Raw genomic sequence first — 22,891 nt, forward strand, 5'->3', positions numbered from 1 at the left:
TTTTTTGCAGTATTGCTTTAGTGCCTTGCATGTTTTGGAATATTTGTAAATCCCTGAGCGGTTTCCTTCCTCTACAGGCAAGTGAGTTAGGAAGGACGCCTGTATCTTTGTAGTGACTGGGTGTATTGATACACCATCCAAAGTGTAATTAATAACTTCACCATGCTCAAAGGGATATTCAGTGTCTGTTTTTAATTTTTTTATCTACCAATAGCTGCCCTTCTTTGCGAGGCATTGGAAAACCTCCCTGGTCTTTGTGGTTCATTCTGTGTTTGAAATTCACTCGACTGAGGGACATTACAGATAATTGTATGTGTGGGGTACAGAGATGAGTTCGTCATTCAAAAATCATGTTAAATGTCCATGCAACTTATGTGACTTCTTAAGTACATTTTTGCTCCTGAACTTATTTAGGCTTGACATAACAAAGGGGTTGAATACTTGACTCAAGACATTTCAAAATTTATTTTTAGTAAAAAAATTCTAAAAACATAATTCCACTTTGACATTATGGGGTATTATGTGTAGGCCAGTGACAAAAATCTCAATTTTATCCATTTTTAATTCAGGCTGTAACACAATTTTTTTTTGGAAAAGTCAAGGGGTGTGAATACTTTCCGAAGGCACTGTGTTGGTAGAGCATGGCGCTTGCAACGCCAGGGTTGTGGGTTCGTTTCCCACGGGGGGCCAGTATGAAAAATGTATGCATTCACTAACTGTAAGTCGCTCTGGATAAGAGCGCCTGCTAAATGACTAAAATGTCAAATGTAAAGTACTGTAGCACCAAAGATTGTTAATGCCATCTGCTGGCAGTTTATAACACATACATGTGAAGTTACTTGCTAATCCAGGTGTGCTAGGCTGTGAATCGACTCCATTTCAGACATCTGAGACACAGCCCACCCATTACTGTTCATTAAGAACATCAAAAATCACTTCTCAAAGCTGAGGTCAGGCTCCTCATATTTTGTGGTTCAAAATGCTAATTTATTAAGTGACATAATAATAATGACTATTATTATTTGCTGGGTGCTTATATTTACATGTGTGAATTGGAAATGTGTCTTTTGCATACCCCACTCTCCCTGAGACACCCTCGGAGAGTGGGGTCACGGCCCGGGTCTGCCATTATCCACGGCGGCCCTGGACCAATTGGGTCAAGTGCCTTGCTCAAGGGCACAGACAGATTTTTCACCTTGTCGGCTCAGGATTCAAACTAGTGATCTTTCGCTTACTGGCCCAACGCTCTAACCGCTAGGCTACCTGCCGTCCTGCAAAAAAAGGTAATATCCATGGTGTACTTCACTACACACAATGTACACACTATGTACTCTAAAACGAAATGTTTGATGATGCTTTTTTATTTGGTAAGACACTTAAGAGACATTCCTGAAAGGGAGATGAAATAGTTTTGGTTCATAGCAGATTCATCATGCCTGATATGAAAAACAAGAAACAAATTATTAAGTCTACACCGACACAAAATGTACAAGGCATGAAATCAAACAATATAAACAATATTTTATATATAAAACATGGCAAGCTTAATAAATATTACAAATAAACAAAAACTAGTAAAGTAAACAAATGTTAAACTATTTGGTTTGGGCAATATTTGACAAGGAGGGGTTTAGAGAACGCATATTAAATCATCAATAAGAACAAGCTGAATGTCAGTTTGACCATGTTAATCTACTATGGTGGTCAATGCTCCCGCCGAATCACTTTTCCTATTAGTGTGGACAGAAAGTCATTCAAAGAAAACTGATTCACAAATCATATGCAACCCCAAACCATTGTTCAGTCTCTTAGTTACTGCATTGTGTTAATGTGTTACATTAAAGAAACACAAAATATGCAATGTCTCAAAAGGTGTTTCAAGCTCATTGTTACATGGAATATTTTTTTAGTGTAGACTGCTCTTTTACAAATCACCATATTCTACCTTGTATTTGTTCTATGTAAGCTGCACGTTGTGAGTGCATGCTCAAATCTTTCGACATTAGTGTAGTTATGTTTCCCAAAATAACTCCATTCCACCTAATAACCAAGGGTTCATCTTTCTGCTTCTAAACACTAAGAATGGAAAACCATTTCATCATCTTAGTCTTTATAGTTAAATCATACCACCACTATTGATTGAAAAAATGGCTTCAGCACAGTAGAAAATATAAAGCCCAGAAATTGCTCTGTGTCTATGCTAATCTTAGATGCAGCAATTTTGAAAATAAATTGTTGGCTCTGTACGTTTGAAAATACACAGCAGTTGATAACACAATATGTGGTTGTTACTTGTTGCTGGAACACTGTTTTTATGTATACCTTTAGTTCAGAATCTACTTGGTACTCAGGTGTTTACATCTTTGGGTATGTTACTCACAGAGGATGAAAATCATGATGGAAATAATTTTGGTTCAGTCAGGAGTTTAGGACAATGTATCATTCACACACAGACACACCCACCCAGACAGACACACACACAACCAATTCAAAGTGTGCACTGTGAATGTAAAGTTATCCCCTTAGTGATTCTTCTATTTAACAAAGATATAATATTTATTGTTTTTGTTTTATCAAAGCAAACTAGGAGTAGAACAAATACCAGTACATCTTAGTTGCTGCAATTCACCAAACACATTTTAGAGAGCTATTTTCTTCAGACATTGTGACTTTTTCTTTTCATTACTTAAAGATGCATTCTCCAACTTTTGTATCATTTCAGCCAGTAGTTTTGAAAGTGGTGCTCACGAGCCAAAAGTGGTCCATGTTTTTTGTGTACTATGTCATCCAATTGTGTACTGTGTCATCCATCTCGTGTGATATAATACGAATTTTGCAATTTGTATGATATCATACGAATGTTGCAATTCGTGTGATATGTTATGAATCCAATTTGTGCAATATGTTATGAATTTGGATCCCGGAGTGCATCTTTAAGAGTTAAGAGTGTTTGGGCCACCCTTTCCTAGATCATCTCTGATTCTCTCCGGTCCATTGCAGAGAGAAGCATGCAGATCTATGCCTGGACTACCCCTCTTTCAGTCTCTTTTTAGAGGGTAGGCCGGTAGGTTGTTACCCTACACCAGTAACTGTCTAGTCCACCCAAAGGTCCCAGCCTCAGCTCCCCTCAACGCTACGTCCGTCCGTCCGTTACAAAGTGCAAGCAGTTAAATGTCTCTTTGCCTTTTCCCTCCCACCCCACACAAACTGAAACCAAATGCAACAGCAAAGAAGGTTCTTATTGTCCGATTGCAAAACCGTTCAGCAGACACTGTCCAACAGGCAATGGGAAGGGAGAAGGCAGCTCGAGAGAGTGCATGTGTGTCACAAGGAATTCAGTCCCCTCTATGCAGACTCCATAGAGTATGGTTCCTCTTCGTGGTCAGGTTGCCACTAGTTGGTTGGTTGTCTGCCAGAGTGGTTACACCTCCCTAGAAACAGAAAACACACAACAGCTATTGATTACCACAAGGCCTTTGGTATTGTAGAGAGTAAAATACAACTTTGGCTCAAAGAGTTCCTCTGTGGGTTCTACTTTGGTAGTGATTTCAGTGTAAACAACCACAACTTGCATTGTGTCAACTTGGCAGAAACATCAGAGAATCAAATACTGTAAGCCTACATTTAAGACCAAAGAGCACATCCAGGTGTATAGAGATGATACCCATGTATAAAGTGAGCTGTGACTTACGATGCGGTGAGAGTAGAGTTGAGCACTAGGGTTGTGCGTATCCTATAGAGCTGGGCTAGGGTCAGCTTCTTGTGCTGCTGGGCCTTCCTTCTTTTAGGCGACGACTGCTTCTCTGGGCAACCGGCTGAGAACGACTCACTGCACTTCCCCCCCTGTCCTCCAGAGGGCGCCACCACAGTCTCCCCATCTGAGCCGCTGCTGTTAGCCTGGCTCCTGCTGCCTTCACAGGCCTCAGATGCAGCCAGAGCCCTCTGGACCTGCCGGGCCTCCGCCTTCCTCAGGGAGTCACAGAGCTTACCAGAAGGCATGCTCATGTTGAGGAAGTCCTCATACTCAGGCTCTGAGTCTAGGTCAGTCTGAAACAGCCCCGTAAGGTCTTGGGCTGATAGGCTCTTACTGTGGACCAGGCATTCCGCACTCTCTCTCCTGTGTTCTGATTGGTCCTGGGATGTAGGGCTGCGGGTTTGTATCTGGGAGACAGGGGCGTTGTCACGGAAACGCTGCAGAAGGTTGTCCTCTGAAAGGCACTTGATGTTCAGGCTCTGGAGGCAGTGGAGGCGGGCCGTCACCGGGGGGCGTCGCCGAGGCTTCAGAGACTGAACCACTGACAGCTGGGAACCAACAGAGGTTGAATCCTCCTCCACTTCCTCATCCTCCTCCACCAGTTTCATTACCACCTTTTCGTTCTCCATTTCCACCTCCACCTCGTGGCCCTCTATCTCTCCCTCCTCTTCAGTCTCCTCTCCCTTGCTCTGGCCTGGTCGTGTCTGCAGGTCCAGCTCTCTCAGTAGGGACTCTGGGGAGAGGGTACCGTAAGCACTGTCCATGGACAGAGAACGACACTGAGGCTCCAGCTCAACCTCCCCTTCCTCCATACCCACCTCCTGCTCTGGCTCATGGTCCCGGTCGGGATGGTTGTCCTGGGTGCTGGCAGGGTTGCAGTGCAGGTGCTCAGGGCCAACAGGTGGGGTAACTATGCTCGAGTCTGGGCTCTTCTCTAAGGGTCCTACTGGGTCTGTGTTTGGGGCAGAGGGGTTTTGGTGCTCTCCTGAATCCTCTCCTATGTCCATGACTGACAGGGTCTCTGTGGAGCCATCCGAATGACTGGAAGAGAAAGAGAACAAAATGTTAGAATGATGACAATGGTTCTAGTAATATAAACAATAACAATAATGTATAACGTTTATATGAAATAATCTTTGCACAGATCTGATCAACATCTACACAGTGTCTTTATAGAAGAGTGAGGCTCTACTATATCTAAGTAGTTGTTTGGGTTTGTACCTTGGGCCCTGCTGATCTTTGTGCCTCATGCAGGAGGAGCTGGAAGTGGAGTTGCTGCTCTCCTCGTCGCCCTCCTCCTCTCCATCTAGCCGGCGCTGTAGGGAGACCTGCTGCCTGAGAACCTCCTCAGTCCGCATTCTCTGGAGCTGGTTCTGGACGTTGCAGATGGCATCAACCCAGCTTCGCCCCTGGGTGGCGCTGTTGGCCTGGAAAGTGTAGGCTGCCACAGCGCTCTTGAACTCATTGAGGTAGATGAGAATGAAGCAGCCTATAGGAAGAGAGAACAGCTAATCAAAACATGTTTGAGTAAACAGAGCTAGTAAACAGAAATACTTCAAACACTACGCAAGCATTTGCTTGAGCCTGTCTGGAGTGCCAGATGGGAAGGAATATCACTTTTAGGACTTTTCTATTGGTTCCATTGCGGCAGACATGCTTAATCAAGCACAGCTGAAGTATTTGAAATAAACAAATACCTTGAACCCTGGTTTAAATGTAGTTGCATGCTGGTACTCACCAGGGTCCTTGAGTTCCTTGCAGATGACATTGTGGATGAGGAGGGGCTGTCTGATCACCTTGACCTTCTCTAACCTCTTCACTGGTTTGGTGATGAGCAGCAGGTCTGTGAACAGGAAGCAGTACACGTCCATCTGAGGACGGAAGGATGGGGAAATACTTCTAGGTCAATTTCAGGTCTATTGTCATCATTCTAGTACAATAACTAGGCTAAATCAAATAGGTAAATATTATGAAAATAATCACCCTGGTCATTGACTTATTCTATCACAATGACAATGGGTAGTTCTCAGTGGGTAGTTCTCAGCCTGCAACAGTTATAAGCAGTTATAATGAGATAAAAGCAGTTACCCTGCTGTCTTTGCCCTCCTTCATGCGCAGTGCCCCCTCCAAATGGAGCTGTCTGGTCTCCTCTGGTGATGTGCCTCTCATAGGAGCCATCAGGTCGAAGCGGTTAAACTCACGCAGGATCTAAGGAGAGAGAGAAGAAGAAGGGTTGTACACCAAGCAGAAACACAAGCCTCTTGAAGCAACATGTAGCACAATTTCAACCTGGACTAAAAATCACATTCAATAGAGATTCTAGTCTAGCAGTAGACTTGCAGCAGTATATCCAGGAAGCTAGCCCTGAGTATGGCGTGTGCTCACCTTCTCCACCTCCTCGCTGCTCCCCTCCACTGCTTCGTAGGAGTCGATACGTCCAGAGATGGCGGCTAGCTTCTGCTGCTCCTCCCGCTGGCGCATCTGAGAGTCCACACTGTTGATGAAGCCCTCCACACACGCCACCATGCTGTTGATGGCGTCACGGGACGATGAGTCGTCAGTCTTCTTGAGGACAGCCTTCAGCAGTAGGGGGTACTTCGTGAGTCTCTGGTGAGGCTTGGCCAGCATGTCAGCTAGTTTCAGCCGGTTACACTGCTTATGAGTCTCAGCCCACTGTGCAGGGAGAGAGACCAGGAGTTAGAGGTTAAAGAAAATGTGGCTAGGAACTTACTGAACAACACTGAAAAGTGGCATGTAGAATGTAATAGTGGTATTTGATATTGGTAGATTTTGCTCTATTTGTGAGATGAGTAAATAGTCTTTGGTGGGCAGTTGTTTAACTTTACACTGTCAGTATAAACAGAAAGATCGGGAGGACAGACTGACTACAACTCACCGTGACGTAGATCCTGAAGAGCTCGTTTTCCCTGAGTAGTGACCTCATGTACTCCATACTGGCCTCCTCCTCCATGCAGTAACGGATGTAGGGCTTGAACCTGGAGCCAAACGTCCTGAAGCCGTGGTGGAGGTCTGTAGGGTTGAGGAGGGTCCTGGCCTGCCGGGCGATCTCCAGGGCAGGCAGCATCACCTGGTTCCACATCGCCGTATGCAGACGCACAATGTCCTGGATGTTACTGAAGAGACGCGCAGGCTCCACCTCCGTCAGCAGACCACTCTCCTGAAGGTTCAACAGCCCACACAGGAACAACTGGAGGAAGATAGGACATGGGAGAACAGGTTGCAATATGGGACATCATATAGGACATCTAGAGAGTACTGCACAAGAGATAGACAACCTACACTGAGTGTACAACACATTAGGAACACCTTCCTAATATTGAGTTACACCCCCTTTGCCCTCAGAACAGCCTTAATTCGTCAGGGGCATGGACTACAAGGTGTCGAAAGTGTTCCCTAGGGATGCTGGCCCATGTTGACTCCAATGCTTTCATACAGTTGTGTCAAGTTGGCTGGATGTCCTTTGTGTGGTGGACCATTCTTGATAGATGCACACGGTAAACTGTTGAGCGTGAAAAATCCAACAGCGTTGCAGTTCTTGACACACTCAAACCAGTGCACCTGGCACCTACTACCATACCCCGTTCAAAGGCACTTAACTCTTTTGTCTTGCCCATTCACCCTCTGAATGGCACACATACACAATCCAGGTCTCAATTGTCTCAAGGCTTAAAAATAATTATTTAACCTGTCTCCTCCCCTTCATCTACACTGATTTGAAGTGGATTTAACAATTGAGATCAATAAGGCATCATAGCTTTCACCTGGATTCACCTGGTCAGTCTGTCACGGAAAGAGCATGTTTTGTACACTGTGTATATGTGTCACTTACGGCACTCAGAAAGCAGACCCAACCAAAAGAGGATTCATTGAAGTAGTTCATTTGGACTTGACATAGAGTACAGGGTTAGGGTGTTCTTCCAAAAATGATGTAGGGGTAAACGTGTGTAAGGGAGAAAAGCAATTACTTTGTAAAGGGCACTTACGTCAGTGATGACTCGTAGTTTATTGATGTAGGTGGCCTCAGTGTGCAGGAGCTCCCAGATAGCTTCCTGCTGGTGGAACTGGCGTCTGGTCAACGTCTGGAAACACACACAACCAAACACACTCAATTAGATAATGGCCTCATACACATCTATGTGAACACTCACATATAAGAACACAGGACATCCCCCACGTTCATGAGTTAACCGCCTTACACTTGGTCTGAACATACAAAGTAGCAACACACACACTCATAGGATAAAAGCAGTGTTGGAAAAAGTACCCACTTGTCATACTTGAGTAAAAGTAAAGATAACTTAATAGAAAATGACTCAAGTAAAAGTCATCCAGTAAAATACTACTTGAGTAAAAGTCTAAAAGTATTTGGTTTTAAATATACTTAAGTATCAAAAGTAAATCTAATTGCTAAAATATACTTAAGTATCAAAAGTAAAAGTAAACCATTCCTTATATTAAGCAAACCAGACGGCACCATTTTTTCTTTTCTTTTTTCTATGGTTAGCCAGGGGCACACTCCAACACTCAGACATCATTTACAAAGGAAGCACTTGTGTTTAATGAGTCCGTCAGATCAGAGGCAGTAGAGATGCCAGGGATGTTCTCTTGATAAGTGCATGAATTGGACCATCTTCCTGTCCTGCTAAGCATTCAAAATGTAACTAGTACTTTTGGGTGTGAGTGAAAATGTATGGAGTAAAAAGTACATTCTTTTCTTTAGGAATGTAGTGAAGTAAAAGTAAAAGTAGTCAAAAATATAAATAGTAAAGTGAAGTACAGATACCCCCAAAAACTACTTAAGTAGTTTACACCACTGGATAAAAGCCATAAGGCATGTCTGAGAACATACTGCACGAAACAGACTCACGAGATAACGGCTTTATGTTACATGTCTGCCCACAAACATCAGCGCACACACTCATAAGATTATGTAAAAATGATACCATCAAGATTGAGCTCAATCAAACACTGATTGAGTTGGAGTGACTGACTGAAATCCCACGAACCTTGATCCCTAATCACACAGTATCTTATCACACACAGACATCGGTCTATCTTGTCTGATTACCTGAGCCCACCTCTAAATCTGGTAACGTTTATATAACTCCATATCAACCTTAATAACAGCTGTATAACACTGTCTGTAAACATTATCAGCCCTCTGTTGCTGGGAAACACTGGACTGGATGGGCGGGAGATTGTCAGGCCAAAACAGGAACTGATTGTGAACAGTTTATGACTTAATATGGGAGTAGTTTGCATTCTTTGAAATGTCGAAAAATGCCAACGTGTGCATTCTAATGAATGTGAGTAGCTATGTGTATGTGATCAAGCATGTGTGGTTATGTGTCAGTGAATGAGTGTGTGTTTCGGTGAGTTTATGTTTTGGTGCGTGCCTGTATTCATGTGTGTGTGTGTCTTCATGTTACCATACCTCATGGTTGTCTAGTAGCTGTGTCCAGCTGTCCTCCAGGGTGAAGCTGGTCTCCTCCTCTTCCTCCTCCCAGGAGTCGTGATGGAAGGAGAACTGAGGAGGAACCTTGGGAAGGCCAAACAGAGTGTACGAGTGCAGTTTATTCTGGAGCTGCTCCATGCGGTCCAACTCCTGATAGAATGGGTAAAAACACATACATGTTAATGAACACAGATCCTGGGCAAAATAAGTATTCCTGCTTCACTAGAAAGTAATTCACATGCACAGAACATTTAGATGAAATCATAAGGTCAGTATTACTTTAGGAAGGGGAGAGGCAGGAACAGTGTCTTTAACTGTATTATAATATTACAATAGAGGTTATTACACTCTTAAAGAAAACTGTATGCCAGATTGACCTCCTGCATTAGCATAGTCCACTGAATTCTTAAATCTTAACAGCTACCCAGACTATTGTCCTGCCAGGGCAGCCTTATGTGTACGTATGAAAATGAGCTCTGTGCATTGAGATCATTTGGACAATAGAGGAGGTGGGGGGGATAGGTCCCCAAAGCTAACTGTGCTTTGGGGACCTATCCCCTGAAGGGGGTACAGGATTTGGTTGTTTGACCCTGGTTCACCTCTGCTTTGTGGAGAGGAGAGGGGGCAGGTCTCTATGGTCCCCCACCCAGCCCTGCCACTGACAGGGTTAAAGATGATGGCCATTGGCCACGGTGAATAGAGATGACCTGGGAGCTGACAGGTGAGTGACAGACAGTCTCCCTCTGACATCTGCTACTGTGCAGGATATGACCTCAGGGGAGCGCGGACAATGTACGTGTGTGTGTGCTTTGTTAGTCTTAAGAGATAAAGGTGAATGATTATTGCCATTTCATATTTTTGTGTCTTATTTTTCCATTCTTGTGTGTGGAATGTTATTATCATAGTAGGGACTTGAATAGACATTACTCAAACATGTTAATCCTTTGTTCTTCCAGGTCACTTCCACCACAGCTACTTAGCGTATTTGTTTAGTGGAACGTTGCTATGTGAGCCAACTCAGAGGCTTTGGAGAGGAGGGAAGTGATCTCACTGGGAGCTGAGTGGATATGGCCTTTTACCCTCACCTTGCCAAAGGCCCCTGCTCCAGCGTTGGAGCCGAAGAAGCCAGAGAAGCGGCTGGCAGCGCGGTTCTTCCAGCTGTCCGGTCCAACCCCCATACTGGACAGAGAGCCGCTCAGCACGGTCAGGGAGTCCGGAGACGGGATGCTGGCGTCCCCAAGGAACTCTGTCATGTTCTTCCTGCGACGTGCCTGACCCTGCAACATCCAGGAGAGACCCGTGTTAAAGCATTTACATGAAGTCACCATGAAAAGAAAAGAGAGAGCGAAACAGAAAGAGAAGAAAGAGAGGGTAAGAAGAATATCAACTCATCCGAAAAGAGAGGAGGAAAGACAGGAAGGAAAAAGTCAAATACACGAGGAGAATAAACAGGAAATCAGAGGGAATTTTTGAAGTGAAGGATGACATCAGCAGGAGAGCTGTTAAAGCAATCCTAACATCCTAACTGTCGTTCAGACACAAACAGGACCACAGGGACGGAATGCCTCTTCCTGAGACGGAACACTAATTACATCACAGAGGGAAAGAGAACAGGCCAGGGGGGGAAGAAGACTGTTCCATAAGAACAGGCGGACGGCTGGAGTCAATCCACTCCATTGTGCCATCACTATTCCAAATCAAAAACCAAATCAAATGTTATTTGCCACATGCGCCAAATACAACAGGTGTAGACCTTACAGTGAAATGCTTATTTAAAAGCCCTTAACCAACAATGCAGTTTTAAGAAAAATAAGTGTTAAGTAAAATAATAGATAAGTAAAAAATTTAAATTAAAAATAATTAAAGAGCAGCAGTAAAATAAAACAACAGTAGGGAGGCTATATACAGAGGGTATTGTTACCCTGTCAGCAAGCAAGCCCTTCCGCCGGCCTGTGCGCCTTAAACATGCAATCTCAATCCACTTTACGAGCACTGTCCGCCTGGGAAACCAAACAAACATGGGCCTCCTCAGTATCTGAGGAAACAGTTGTTTTTACCATCAGAGAGAGACAGTGTGTCAGTGCAGTGTACTCTGCTAGTGGGGACTAGGGAGTCGCTGGGCCATTGACCCGTGTTCAGTTCATGTCACAGTAGAAAGGTACATCAATTCCAAGGTATTGACTGCTGTTTTCTTATCCACTGCTCTCAATCTCAACTATTTCCCTTTCACGCCATTCTGGGTGGCTAACAAACCATAGGCAGAGGATAAGAGAAAAAGAGAGGTCTCCGTCTACAGTTCATGATCCATAGTGAGAATGTACACAAAGAGGCAGGTTAGCATTGACAAGTGGTGTGGTAAACTGTCAGATGGAGAGGAGCAACAGCAAACCACTCTCTCGCTCTCTGCAGACACACATTATCTACTGTACCCATCTATAAACAATACTGTTCAAAATGTATTACCTTTCGGGATTCTTTAAAGGCTTTCATGCAGCAACCACTTTTAGACCAATCTCTGTAGTACACTACAATCTTCTCCTCCTATCCAAAGTAGTATGAACTGTTACTTCATATCTGGGGATGTTTTCCTCCTCTGTTTTAGTATCAACGTGGGATAAGATCGAGAGGGAAAGTAACAAATGACTCAAGCATAATTTCCCATCCACTATATTTAGATATAACTGCTTCAGTGGAGCAAACATTGTGGCCTCTCATCCAGCTCTGACCAGGGGGATTTTGGCCAAGAGGACAAGGACACAGGTGCAGGAAGTGGACACAGAGAGAGAGAGAGCGAGAGAGAGAGAGAGACTCTGGACTCATTGGGCTAGACCAGAGAGGCTAAATTCCTATTAGCTTAGCACGGGAATGCTCTGGCAACAGATACACAGAGCATGGTAGGTGAGAAAAATGTGATTCTAGTTTTAGCGACATGCTTTTTAGAGTAGTATATGGTAACGAACATTTTACCAAAACTAAAAACGACACAGTATCAGTCATTTGCAGGACATTTCTGAAATCATGAGTTTCAATACACTATAGCACAAAACAAAGTCCTGGCACTATGCCCACCACCCCAAAGAGAAGTAGGCTAAGCCTCTGCTACCACAACTGCAATACCCTAATGTGACTTCAAGACTTGCTGTCTAAACTGGGATGTCTAATTCTCCCTGACAGATCGATGTACACGTCTAACAGAGATACAGTAAGGGAAAGGCTCCCTGAAGTTTCACACAATGTAAGCAGTATAGTACTCACCATTGAAACCAGCGGCATGTCAAAGATTACAAAAACCATCCTAATCCTTCAGTTAGAGACTCATTGATTGCAGCCCGTTCCGGACCGGACCTAGCTGCAGTGTTCTCTCAAGTTAAACCTCTCTTCGTCCTTCTCCGATACACACACACACGAGAGCCAGAGCCCTAAGACTAAGAGGGGAAAGCCCCAGAGAGCGACAGCTGCAACAACGAGAAGTTGTTCCCCATCAAAAAAGCACTTCTAAAGTCAAGTTATGAGCGGAGATGTCCTGCTCAAGTTGAAAGAGTCCAGGTTTTGATGTTTGTGGCTCTTGTGTCCTTTCTATCTCCATGAACACACCATGAGCACCACCCCAGGACTCATCTTTGAACTCTGTGGTAGTCCTTCAAGTCCCGCTGTCCTAACGCTGAGAGGTGAAGCCTGCTGTGATGACTGAGCCTGCTGCCTGCCTAGAATTTCACACAGCCACTGTCCAGGAGTCATAGCAACCAGGAGGATCCTGCCTGCCCCATTGTGTTGAGGAGGAAAGGAAGAGGAGGCGGGGCTTCAGGAAAAGTGTGAGAGTGTGTGTGTGTCGCTGATCTGCATAAAGGGGGCGTGGACAGAACAACAGCTTGCAGGGTAGAAGAGAACAGACATCCTGGTGCTGCTGAAGACTTGCCAACTGTTCATCTGTTCATAGTGGCTCTTTGGCCCTTTGTTTAGAGCCACCTCTGACGTCCAACTTCCTTGTTCTGACTGTTCTGAATACCCCACAGACTCCAACAACAACACCCCCCCCTTTCCTTTTCTTTTAAACCAATGCATTTCTCTCCAAACTGACTGACAGCTTTGCAGCTTTATCATTCAAATCTGGCATGCCTCCTGATTGTAAATGAAACTGTTAGTCTACAGCTGTACAGAACAGACATGTATTCAGGCCGTCCCTGGTATGACGCATGTACCAGGCATATAGAAACAGACTCACAAGGACAGTTTTGCCTTTGGGAGCAAAGCAGATTGTCACATAGACATTCATCTGGGAATGTCTCCAGGGGTAGAAAAAAAAGAGGCAATGAGCGAGTTAAAAAAGCATGTATTACTGAAATGGTGAGAGCCTTAGTTAGGCCTTTACCACAGTGAAATGACGACAAAGTCTTGCTCTATTGTAGTTTGAACTACTGATGGGCATTCCAAGCTTTTTCATTGAGACGTATCTTTTGGCTCCGTTCAGCTAAAAGAGCCATTAATTTGCCTCACAAGTGGCTCTTCATAAAGTAGTGCTTAAAAAAAAATTATGAAAACAGCACATGTCTAATGTAAAGCCTAAAAGGTTGACTACCATTATGTCAGCTCGTGAAACGTGAGTTCAAATACAATATCTATATTTTTAACACACTGCATAAATGGAGCGTGGACAAGAATGAGGCTCTCTCCTCACCACCAATTGCTCCTGCAGTGAGGAATTACCATTTTCAGATAATGTTTTTATAGCTTATCTACAGATAATCAGGAGTAGGGCTGGCACAATTACCGTATAACCATGTAACCGACGGTTATGGATGAAGACCGTCATAACCAGGGCCTAAAATTAACACCTGCCACCTGCCAAATGCGGGTAAGATGTCTATTTCACCTGCCACATTGGCGGGTGGTCAGGGCTCCACAGTGCGAGCATTTCACTCGTCAATAGTCAAGTATGATCACATTTATAGTAAAATAAATGCTGCAGTAGCTGTTTCCAAAGTATTTCTGCCGTTTTGTTTCACAGCTGGTCAATTAAATCGCACAAAGTCAAAGAACTATGAATCCTATATAGCCTATTCCACCTCGCCCTGCAACACTGCCTGGCTATGCGCAAGTGAAGAGCTGAGTGAAATATTCATTTTTAGAAGCTCTGCACACAGGCATAAAAGTTTCTTGGTTATTTACATTGTTTTGTTCACAAGCTAGGTTGTTTCAACTGCTAGGGAAGAGAAGACAAGCTGCTACTAGTCAGACTCAATCTCACAGGCACAAACATGACTCAAGTCACGCTACCACAGTAACCTCATGCCCTTAAAGGGGCAGGTAAACATTTGTCTCATGATATTTTGGTTAAAAGACAAATGAAATTAAACAATTTACCACATTACTTCTTACTAGTAATACATTTATTGTTTTAGAAACATAAAGCATGCTCATCCGTTTTTTGTTTTGTTGTTGTAATTTTAGCAAACAAAAAAATAATTTAGGCTGGTAAAAAAATCTGAGTGGCTGGTAGATTTTTAAATCTGATGGATCAAAAAGTTAATTTTATGCCCTGGTCATAACCGTTAAAAATGATACGTTTTTTTGTGTGGAATTTTTGTTGTTGAGCTGACTGAAGATGGGACGGCCGGGCATTTATAGGTTAGTCCGTTTCTGCTCTAACATGGACTCTACAACTTCTGATGTGGGCGGCAGAAGGGGGCGGCAATATGGACTCTACAATGTGACAAAGGGGCAGCAGGTAGCCTAGCGGTTAAGAGTGTTAGGCTAGTAACCGATAGGTCGCTGGTTCGAATCCCCGACCCGGTGACAAATCTATTGATGTGCCCTTGAGCAAGGCACTTAACCGTAATTGCTCCTGTAAGTTGCTCTGGATAAGACCGTCTGCTAAATGACGTAAATGTAATGAAACTTTGTTGCTCCTTGCTAAAACAAGCAAGGTGTTGTAGCAAACAAGTTTTCAGTTGCCTAGGCAATGCCCACATCCCTGCAGCAGCAGTCAAGAGCAAAGGAAAGGAGAAAATGTGCATCAGATGTTTTATTGTTGCTATTCGCATGGTTATAATGGTACCAATGACCAATGATCGTCATCCAAATTTCCATGATCGTCACAGCCCTAGTCTGGAGCTCAAAAAGTAGTATAGCAGTATGCAAATCAGGGAGCCAAATGATTGGCTCTTTCACAGATGAGATTCGATTCCTGACATTCACCGAAAATGGAGCTGTTCGTTCATGAACGACCCATCACTAGTTTGAACCAAAGTTCCCCACACATTAGGTCGATGTATTCCTCAATCAACTCTGTTTTGGTTTGCCCGTGTACACACAACATTCCACAACGCTTTCCTGGTTGAATGTAACAAGGAAACAAATGCCCAGTACTGACCTGAAGGGGAAAATCCCTTGTAGTGCCCGTTTCAACAAATAAAGTGTGCTTACCTATTCTTCACAGATATGACTAAGCAAACACTTTCTCAAAACATGGCAGATCAACTACAAGCCATCAAATTCAGGTAATATCTTATCAACTGGGATTCCTGTCCTTCTTTTAGCATTGATCTCCTGTATTTCTCAACATAGGCTATTTAAATGATCCATTTGTAATGGTAGTCTACTTACAAAAACAGCAGATATTACAGAACACTTCTACTCAAAAGAGCAGCAGTCAACACCTGACTAAACAGCCCCATCTTACAGATGGTGTTTATTGTTTTACCGACATCTCTGTGTGGCCCTGTCTATCAAACCAGCCCTCTCTAAGCTATGGTGTTTACACGAGTTTCACCTGGCCTCTGTGTAGACCTATCAGTCACCCTCCATTAATAACAGAGAGGACCCTGACCTAAAACCCTACTGACAGGTCTGGGAACTAGGGTTGGTGGCCCTCAGCAGTCTGCAGTCACGGTCAGCTCCAAGCAGGTTAATGATATCAAGTCTTGTGTCGAGTCAGCTCCTTATCTTATCTCTGCCGTTTGTGGTCTTAACCTTGGTTTGGATGGGGAAAATCTTTAAGTGCCAAAACCCCTGAGGGGCCTGGGTGGAGGATTGTATTGAAAGTAGCTAAGCGATCATGCAGTAGCAGCAACCCCCCCACTCACTCTCTCCACCCTCTCCCTCTACAGTGCTACTGGCCTATCAGGTCTGTTGTTATTCAGCGATAAGAGGCCCCTTGATCAGGCAGGCTGATTAACAATGGGAAAACAGTGTGACATTAACTTTCCTAGCCTCATGGACACATACAAACCCACACACACACACTCAAATACAGGGAAAAAGCAAACACGTATTTGCACACACGACCATAGCCAGTGCCACGGTGGATACAAAGAAGCATTGACATAAAGGGGAAGAGATGAATCACCTGGTAAGCCAGATATCACTGATAATAGAGGCCAATGGTCAGAATGGGACCCAAATGTGTCACTACAAGAGGCCACCAGCATGAGTGGTGTCTCCACTGTTCACCACACACACACACACACACAACCCTGCTGGGGTTTTCCATCATGCCCATGGCCAAGAGATCAATAATCAGATACAATCTCCCCCTTGACTAAGGTTACAGATTGAGAATTCTGCTCATGCAGCTAATTCTGTAAAGTTTTGTGTCAGATCAAAACTACAGCAATCATTGCCTAAGCATTACATTTAAGATGGCATTCATTACAATGGCATTTTGTCTAATATCAACTTAAATACTGCAACCACAGAGGTACAGAGACCTAGTGGTTCTGTTTGTCTGTCTCACCTGACATTGTGTTGGCGTTGGGCTCTGGAGAGGGGCTGATTCAGGAAGACCCTCAGGAATACCCTCCACATGCAGTAAGTCCCAGCTATACCAGGATGAGAGGCGATTAAAACGCACCATTCTCAATCCTCACTTACTGTAGATGCAAAACTAGTCCAAAGAAAGTACAAATGTAAACTTTCATTTAGGAAGATCTGAAATCCAAAAGTCTCTACAAGATAAAAAAAAACATGACAGCTCAAAAAAAATAGGAAGAAGTCCAAAGCACAGTGAAGTGCTGAGGTGGAGGAAGGTTGTAGCTACTTCTTCTGTCGGTCACCAGAGCAGTAGTGCCTGACTCTCTGTGTCTCCTGGCAGGTCAATGTTCACACTTGGATCATAAAAATGCTGTGTGTCCTCCCTTCTCTCCTCAAGCCTCAACACACTCTACTGTCCGAGTCTCACACATTAAACACACACACACACACACACACACACACACACACACACACACACACACACACACACACACACACACACACACACACACACACACACACACACACACACACACACACCTACTGCTCCTGCAGCAGTTCAACTGGCTCCTAGCCCCTCCCAGTCATACCTGAGTTCCCACCCGATTGGACATAAACAGCAGACATTAGTCCCCACCTGGCCCAGCATGCTCAACAACACAGTAGGCCTATTTTACACATAACACCACACTTAGTACACAGAAATATCCTCATTCACGCTGGATAAACAAACCTTCTATAAGACATGCATATGCCAGGTAGGGATTGTTAGATAAACAACTTGGGTTTCAATTGAGGTCATGGTTCAGCATTGCAATATTTAATGACACTGCTTTACAGTACTTGGTTGAATCACCAATGCAGACCACATCTACACTACAGCCTGTATATTTCAGCATCTAATATCCAAGAGCAATGAAATATCAATCGAACAAAATCTAGCATTTTCACAGCGGAGTTGTCTATCAAAGAACAAAAACATTAAAGTTATTAATATGTCAATTTGTTTCTTCTTAGTGAAGCTGAGATGTGTGAACGGGGTGGCAGGTAGCCTAGCGGTAAAGAGCGTTGAACCAATAACCGAACGGTGGCTGGTTCGAATCCCCGAGCCGACTAGGTGAAAAATCTGTCGATGTGCCGTTGAGCAAGGCGCTTAACCCTAATTGCTCCTGTACGTCGCTCTGGATAAAAGTGTCTGCTAAATGAGGTAAATGTAAATGAATGGGTATTCATTTCACTGAACAGGAGTGCAAGTGCATGCGACTCCTCCCCATTTTCATTCAAACGACTATTGCGCAAATTGCTGATTGTCCTCATTGTGTATTTCACACAGAGGTTTGATGGCCTGAAATGAATGAGCTGTTCATTTTGTTAGCCTATTCTGAGCAGAACAATCACTACTGTAGTCTAGGGGGAAAGACATGCATGTGAGCTCTGTGCTTAGTGGGGAATATCACACTGTGTAGTGAAAGATAAATAAATTATGACAACTGTTTTTCCCCTTAACCTACTTCCTGCTACCATCACCAAAGCACTTTCATCAATACACAGGACACTGTAGTCCTACAGTTTTTGAAGTCAGTTAATAATACATTTAAATTAATACTGTATAATATAACCAAACATGCATGTCTGAATTATAATGATTAACCTCAATATTGTCTATGTGTGCAAGTATCATTAAGTGTGTGCGTGTGTGTGTGTGTGTGTGTGGCCTCCCGAGTGGCGCAGTGGTCTAAGGCACTGCATCGCAGTGCTAGCTGTGCCACTAGAGATCCTGGTTCGAATCCAGGCTCTGCTGTAGCCGGCCGCAGCCGGGAGACCAATGGGGCGGCGCACAATTGGCCCAGCGTCGTCCAGGGTAGGGGAGGGATTGGCAGGCAGGGAGGTAGCTCAGTTGATAGAGCATGGCGTTTGCAACGCCAGGGTTGTGGGTTTGTTTCCCACGGGGGGCCAGTATGAAAATAATAATGTATGCACTAACTGTAAGTCGCTCTGGATAAGAGCGTCTGCTAAATGACGTAAATGTGTGTGTGTGTGTGTGTGTGTGTGTGAGTGCATGTGTTTAGCGTCTCTATCATGAGAGGGTGTGCAGTGGAATGCCCGCGAGCCACTTCCTCTAAAAGATGAGGGCTGCCTGCGTTATGGTTCCTTGAACCCTCCAGGCTATTCAACTCCTGTAATATTTCTCCCCATCCCCCAGTCTACTTACCTGTCCATTACACAAGACTCTTCCCCCTCCCTCTGGCCACTCCAGTTCCACAGACATCTCTAGGGTAGACCATCATTTCACCTTCTACTATAAACCTGGGTGGAACACAAGCCCTGGTTGACTTGGTGTGTGTGTGTGTGTGTAGAGTTTCTACTGGTTATATTATTGCAAGCCCATGTCAGCATCTAGTTTACAGAGTGACTGACTGATGGGAATGGGGGTCATCTGAAACTCTATTAGATAAGGGAGTCCACTGACCTTCTACGACAGACAAGGACGGATGGACATGTGAGGATGTAGAGAGATTCCCATGAGTCTTCCTTCTGAATCATATTCCCATCTGTGCTCTATTGTACTGGACTGCTCTTCTCGTTTCTTTTTAAATCAGGAATTCGTGCACCATCACATTTCACAACAGTCATTGGTAGATGGGTTTGGCATATCCAATCAAATACTTTTATGGGATACAACAGACTGAAAATAATCAACTGCTATAAGAAAATATTATTCTATCTTACCCAAGGTCAGATGAGTTCACAGTGACAAGGCTTTGTAATGAGTCTGTCTATATGTCAAACGCCGTTCATTCTGAGCAGGTGAATCGTATCTTCCCACCTTGGCAATGTTGTATAATTGTAATTGTAATTTTTATTATTATTATTATTATTATCTATGGCAACCAAATGGTGCAAATTACATAAAGGCCTTATAAAATGTCCAAAGATCACTGTTATAGATGTGATCTAGATAGGTACTGTAAATCAAATGATACCAAGCGTCCACCGCATTCTGTTTGAAGTACTTGTTGTAAACCAGGTGACTGTTGCCGCCAACAGCTTAGATGATCAATAAAATGGTTTATTATTATTTATTATTTTATTATTATTATTATTCGAAAGTTCCATTAGGCCTACACAGCGACTAGCATTTTCCAAAGCCTGTACAATATGAAACTCCAACTCTTGGACACAATTATACTAATAGTAATTTCACCTTTGGTCAAACTTTTATAAACACATTTTTGACACAGCCCTGCCAGTCTACCACCACTTGTGCCATGGGTTATTCCAGGTGCCAGTAATCTTTGCCCAGTACCTCTGGAGAAAGGAAACCTCTACCTCTGAGCTAGCTAGGTAGGTAGGCAGAGGGTTAGTGCTATGCTCTGGCTGGGCATGGGGATTGCATTGGGACTGTGTGAGTGTTGCACAGAATTTGATGAGAGGTTGAGTATCTAGTATCTACGTGCCATCACACGATAATGAGCCCTACACAGCCCTGCCCATCCCAGACCTTTGGTTTCTCTGGTCTGGTGAGAGACATCAACAGTGGTAATTGGGGAGGGGGAAATGGGTGAACAGGCTTAATCTGTATTCGTGATTAAGGTCAATGTGAAAACAGAAACCGATGGGTTGGGCCAGATCCAGAACACACGTGGGTAAAGCGACGTTTTCAACATTCGTAATTGGCTTTGATGCTCTGATTGGTTAGAGACGATCCAAACACTGATGACTTTGTTTTGTACAATGCCCCTCAGCACCACAAACAAATTCAATGACGGCAGATTCAGACTGAAGTATGTAGCGAACGATAGAGCAGAGGAAGAATTCAGTGCGAGTCATCAGGCAAATCATAGGCTGCCAGTACCTATAACTTTCCAAGCTCTATGGCACACATAATATTACAAACTTGTAATATTCCATTCATACACAACGGACGCTCCTTTAAGAGAAGCAGAATTTGTCTGTTCTATTTGAAGCCTGCCTGGCTCAATTCATCGTTATGCCAAGCTGTATCCTGTTGCTAGATAAATATTTAAACTACCTGGAGCAAAGTCTTCTGTACGGTACAGAGCAGCCAGCCAGCCAGCCAGGCAGGCTTGGAAGGGTCAGTGTGTAGTTTAAAGGGCTGAGGTCAGCACCCATAAGGTCCGGCATGTTTAATTTGACCTCAATCTCTCCCAGACCCTGTGCTCTGTTGGAATACTATATTAAGCAATGCATAGCACAGTGTAGCGCTCCACAGCTTGTTCACCTCGTGATCATCCAGAAGGCGAGGTCAGTACAGGTGCATCAAAGCTGGGACCGAGAGACTGAAAAACAGCTTCTATCTCAAGGCCATCAGACTGTTAAATAGCCATCACTAGCTGGGTACCACCCAGCTACTCAACCCTGCACCTTAGAGGCTGCTGCCCTATATACATAGACATGGAATCACTGGCCACGTTAATAATGGAACACTAGTCACTTTAATAATGCTTACATACTGCTTTACTCATCTCATATGTATATACTGTATTATATTCTACTGTATTTAGTCAATAACATGCCACTCCGACATTGCTCGTCCTAATATTTATATTTACATATTTCTTAATTCCATTCTTTTACTTTTAGATTTGTGAATTGTTGTGCATTGTTAAATACTACTGCACTGTTGGAGCTAGGAACACAAGCATTTTTCTACACCCGCAATAACATCTGCTAAATATGTGTATGTGACCAATAAGATTTGATTTGATTCTACAGGATGGAAAGTGTGTAGCCTTTCTCTACTAGTTATCTCCCCCTTGAGGACATGGTGAGAACTGCTGCAGTCGTTATAGTTCCAAGAGTTGTCCGTTTGAGCTGATGTTACAACAATTAATTACATGTACTGAAAAAGGTTGTACCAGGCAACATTTCTTAGCATATGGCTTTTTAGTAGCCAAGAAGAGCCTATGTATTTTACTGAAGGGGACTTGTCAAGCATTAACTGCTGACTGAATGAGACACTTCTAACTAAACAAAGACAGGAATGGAGAGGAACAGTATGACCAAACTCCTGACTAATCAGACAGGCCCATGATTAATGTCCGAGGCTGGTGACTTGCCCATCCACAGACAGACGGACACTAAAGCCCTGTTACATTACAGCAACCTCAGCTCTATCCCCGCCTATACCTGTTTCCTAGCCCAGGGGCACGGTCGGAATGACATCACACCTATGTTTTCAGTGCACGCAACGCTACCTCGTCTCACCTGCGTGTGCAAGTGCTGAGTGGGTCTAGACTTGTCTGGAAGGCGCTTCACCGTTCACACCCATTGACTTGTTTTTCGCTATGTAACCACAGAGGGCTAGTCCACACAAGCTTCAAAGCAATGTGCACTGGCAGAGAAAGAGCATAGCACCAACCATAGATATTATCTTGAGGGAAGGTTGAGCCTGATAATTCAAGCCTCTCTCTTTGTCACTCGATACACAGCTATGGAAAGCATGCCTGTGTTTAGTACCAGTTCACCTCTTGTCCAACAGAGCAGCCAGCCACCCTTTCTCAGCACATCTTATCCAGCCCAAAGTGAACACTTCTTGGTCCTTCCTGTCAGTCGCAGGAAGCAGCCAGAGGCAGCGCCTCTTCCTGTGTGAGGTCACCAGTCTCACAGCAGGCTCAGAGGGCTGCAGTGGAGGCTGGCACAGCCCGGGCTAGTAGGAAACATAGTGTAGGCTGGCACAGTACAGAAGTTATGAGATAAAATCGATAAGCAGGGTTTAAGTGTTCAGATGGGAGGAAAGATAGAGAGGTAATGGAGGATGAGGTAATGGTAATGACTGGCTTATTATCACTACATAGAATTATCCACTACATGAAGAAAAGGCATCACAGGATGAAGGATGAGATTATGGAAAGTGGGAGGAAGTCACAACAAAAGTTTAAAGAGGTTTT

At 43.9% G+C, this 22,891-nt stretch overlaps 1 protein-coding gene across 9 annotated transcripts in view; it reads right to left on the bottom strand.

The window, feature by feature from the left end:
• Positions 1 to 1,340: 1,340 nt before the first annotated feature.
• The window catches only part of LOC121545770 (pleckstrin homology domain-containing family G member 5), an 83,225-nt gene continuing 61,674 nt past the window's right edge, over positions 1,341 to 22,891 (bottom strand). For 7 of the 9 annotated variants that reach the window (XM_041856587.2, XM_041856585.2, XM_041856591.2 and 4 more), the window contains 10 exons: positions 10,316 to 10,507; positions 9,210 to 9,380; positions 7,759 to 7,854; positions 6,651 to 6,962; positions 6,140 to 6,427; positions 5,843 to 5,962; positions 5,493 to 5,625; positions 4,976 to 5,243; positions 3,692 to 4,795; positions 1,341 to 3,431 (listed from right to left, as the gene is read on the bottom strand). In XM_041856587.2, the coding sequence (XP_041712521.2) occupies positions 3,422 to 3,431; positions 3,692 to 4,795; positions 4,976 to 5,243; positions 5,493 to 5,625; positions 5,843 to 5,962; positions 6,140 to 6,427; positions 6,651 to 6,962; positions 7,759 to 7,854; positions 9,210 to 9,380; positions 10,316 to 10,507 (2,694 nt within the window). In that variant the 3' untranslated portion in view covers positions 1,341 to 3,421. Of the gene's footprint in view, positions 3,432 to 3,687; positions 4,796 to 4,975; positions 5,244 to 5,492; positions 5,626 to 5,842; positions 5,963 to 6,139; positions 6,428 to 6,650; positions 6,963 to 7,758; positions 7,855 to 9,209; positions 9,381 to 10,315; positions 10,508 to 22,891 lie in introns of those variants that run through there. The other 2 variants (XM_045209470.1, XM_045209469.1) reach the window with 1 other exon arrangement.

This window comes from Coregonus clupeaformis, chromosome 30 (genome assembly GCF_020615455.1).
Source record: "Coregonus clupeaformis isolate EN_2021a chromosome 30, ASM2061545v1, whole genome shotgun sequence".
NCBI lineage: Eukaryota > Metazoa > Chordata > Actinopteri > Salmoniformes > Salmonidae > Coregonus > Coregonus clupeaformis.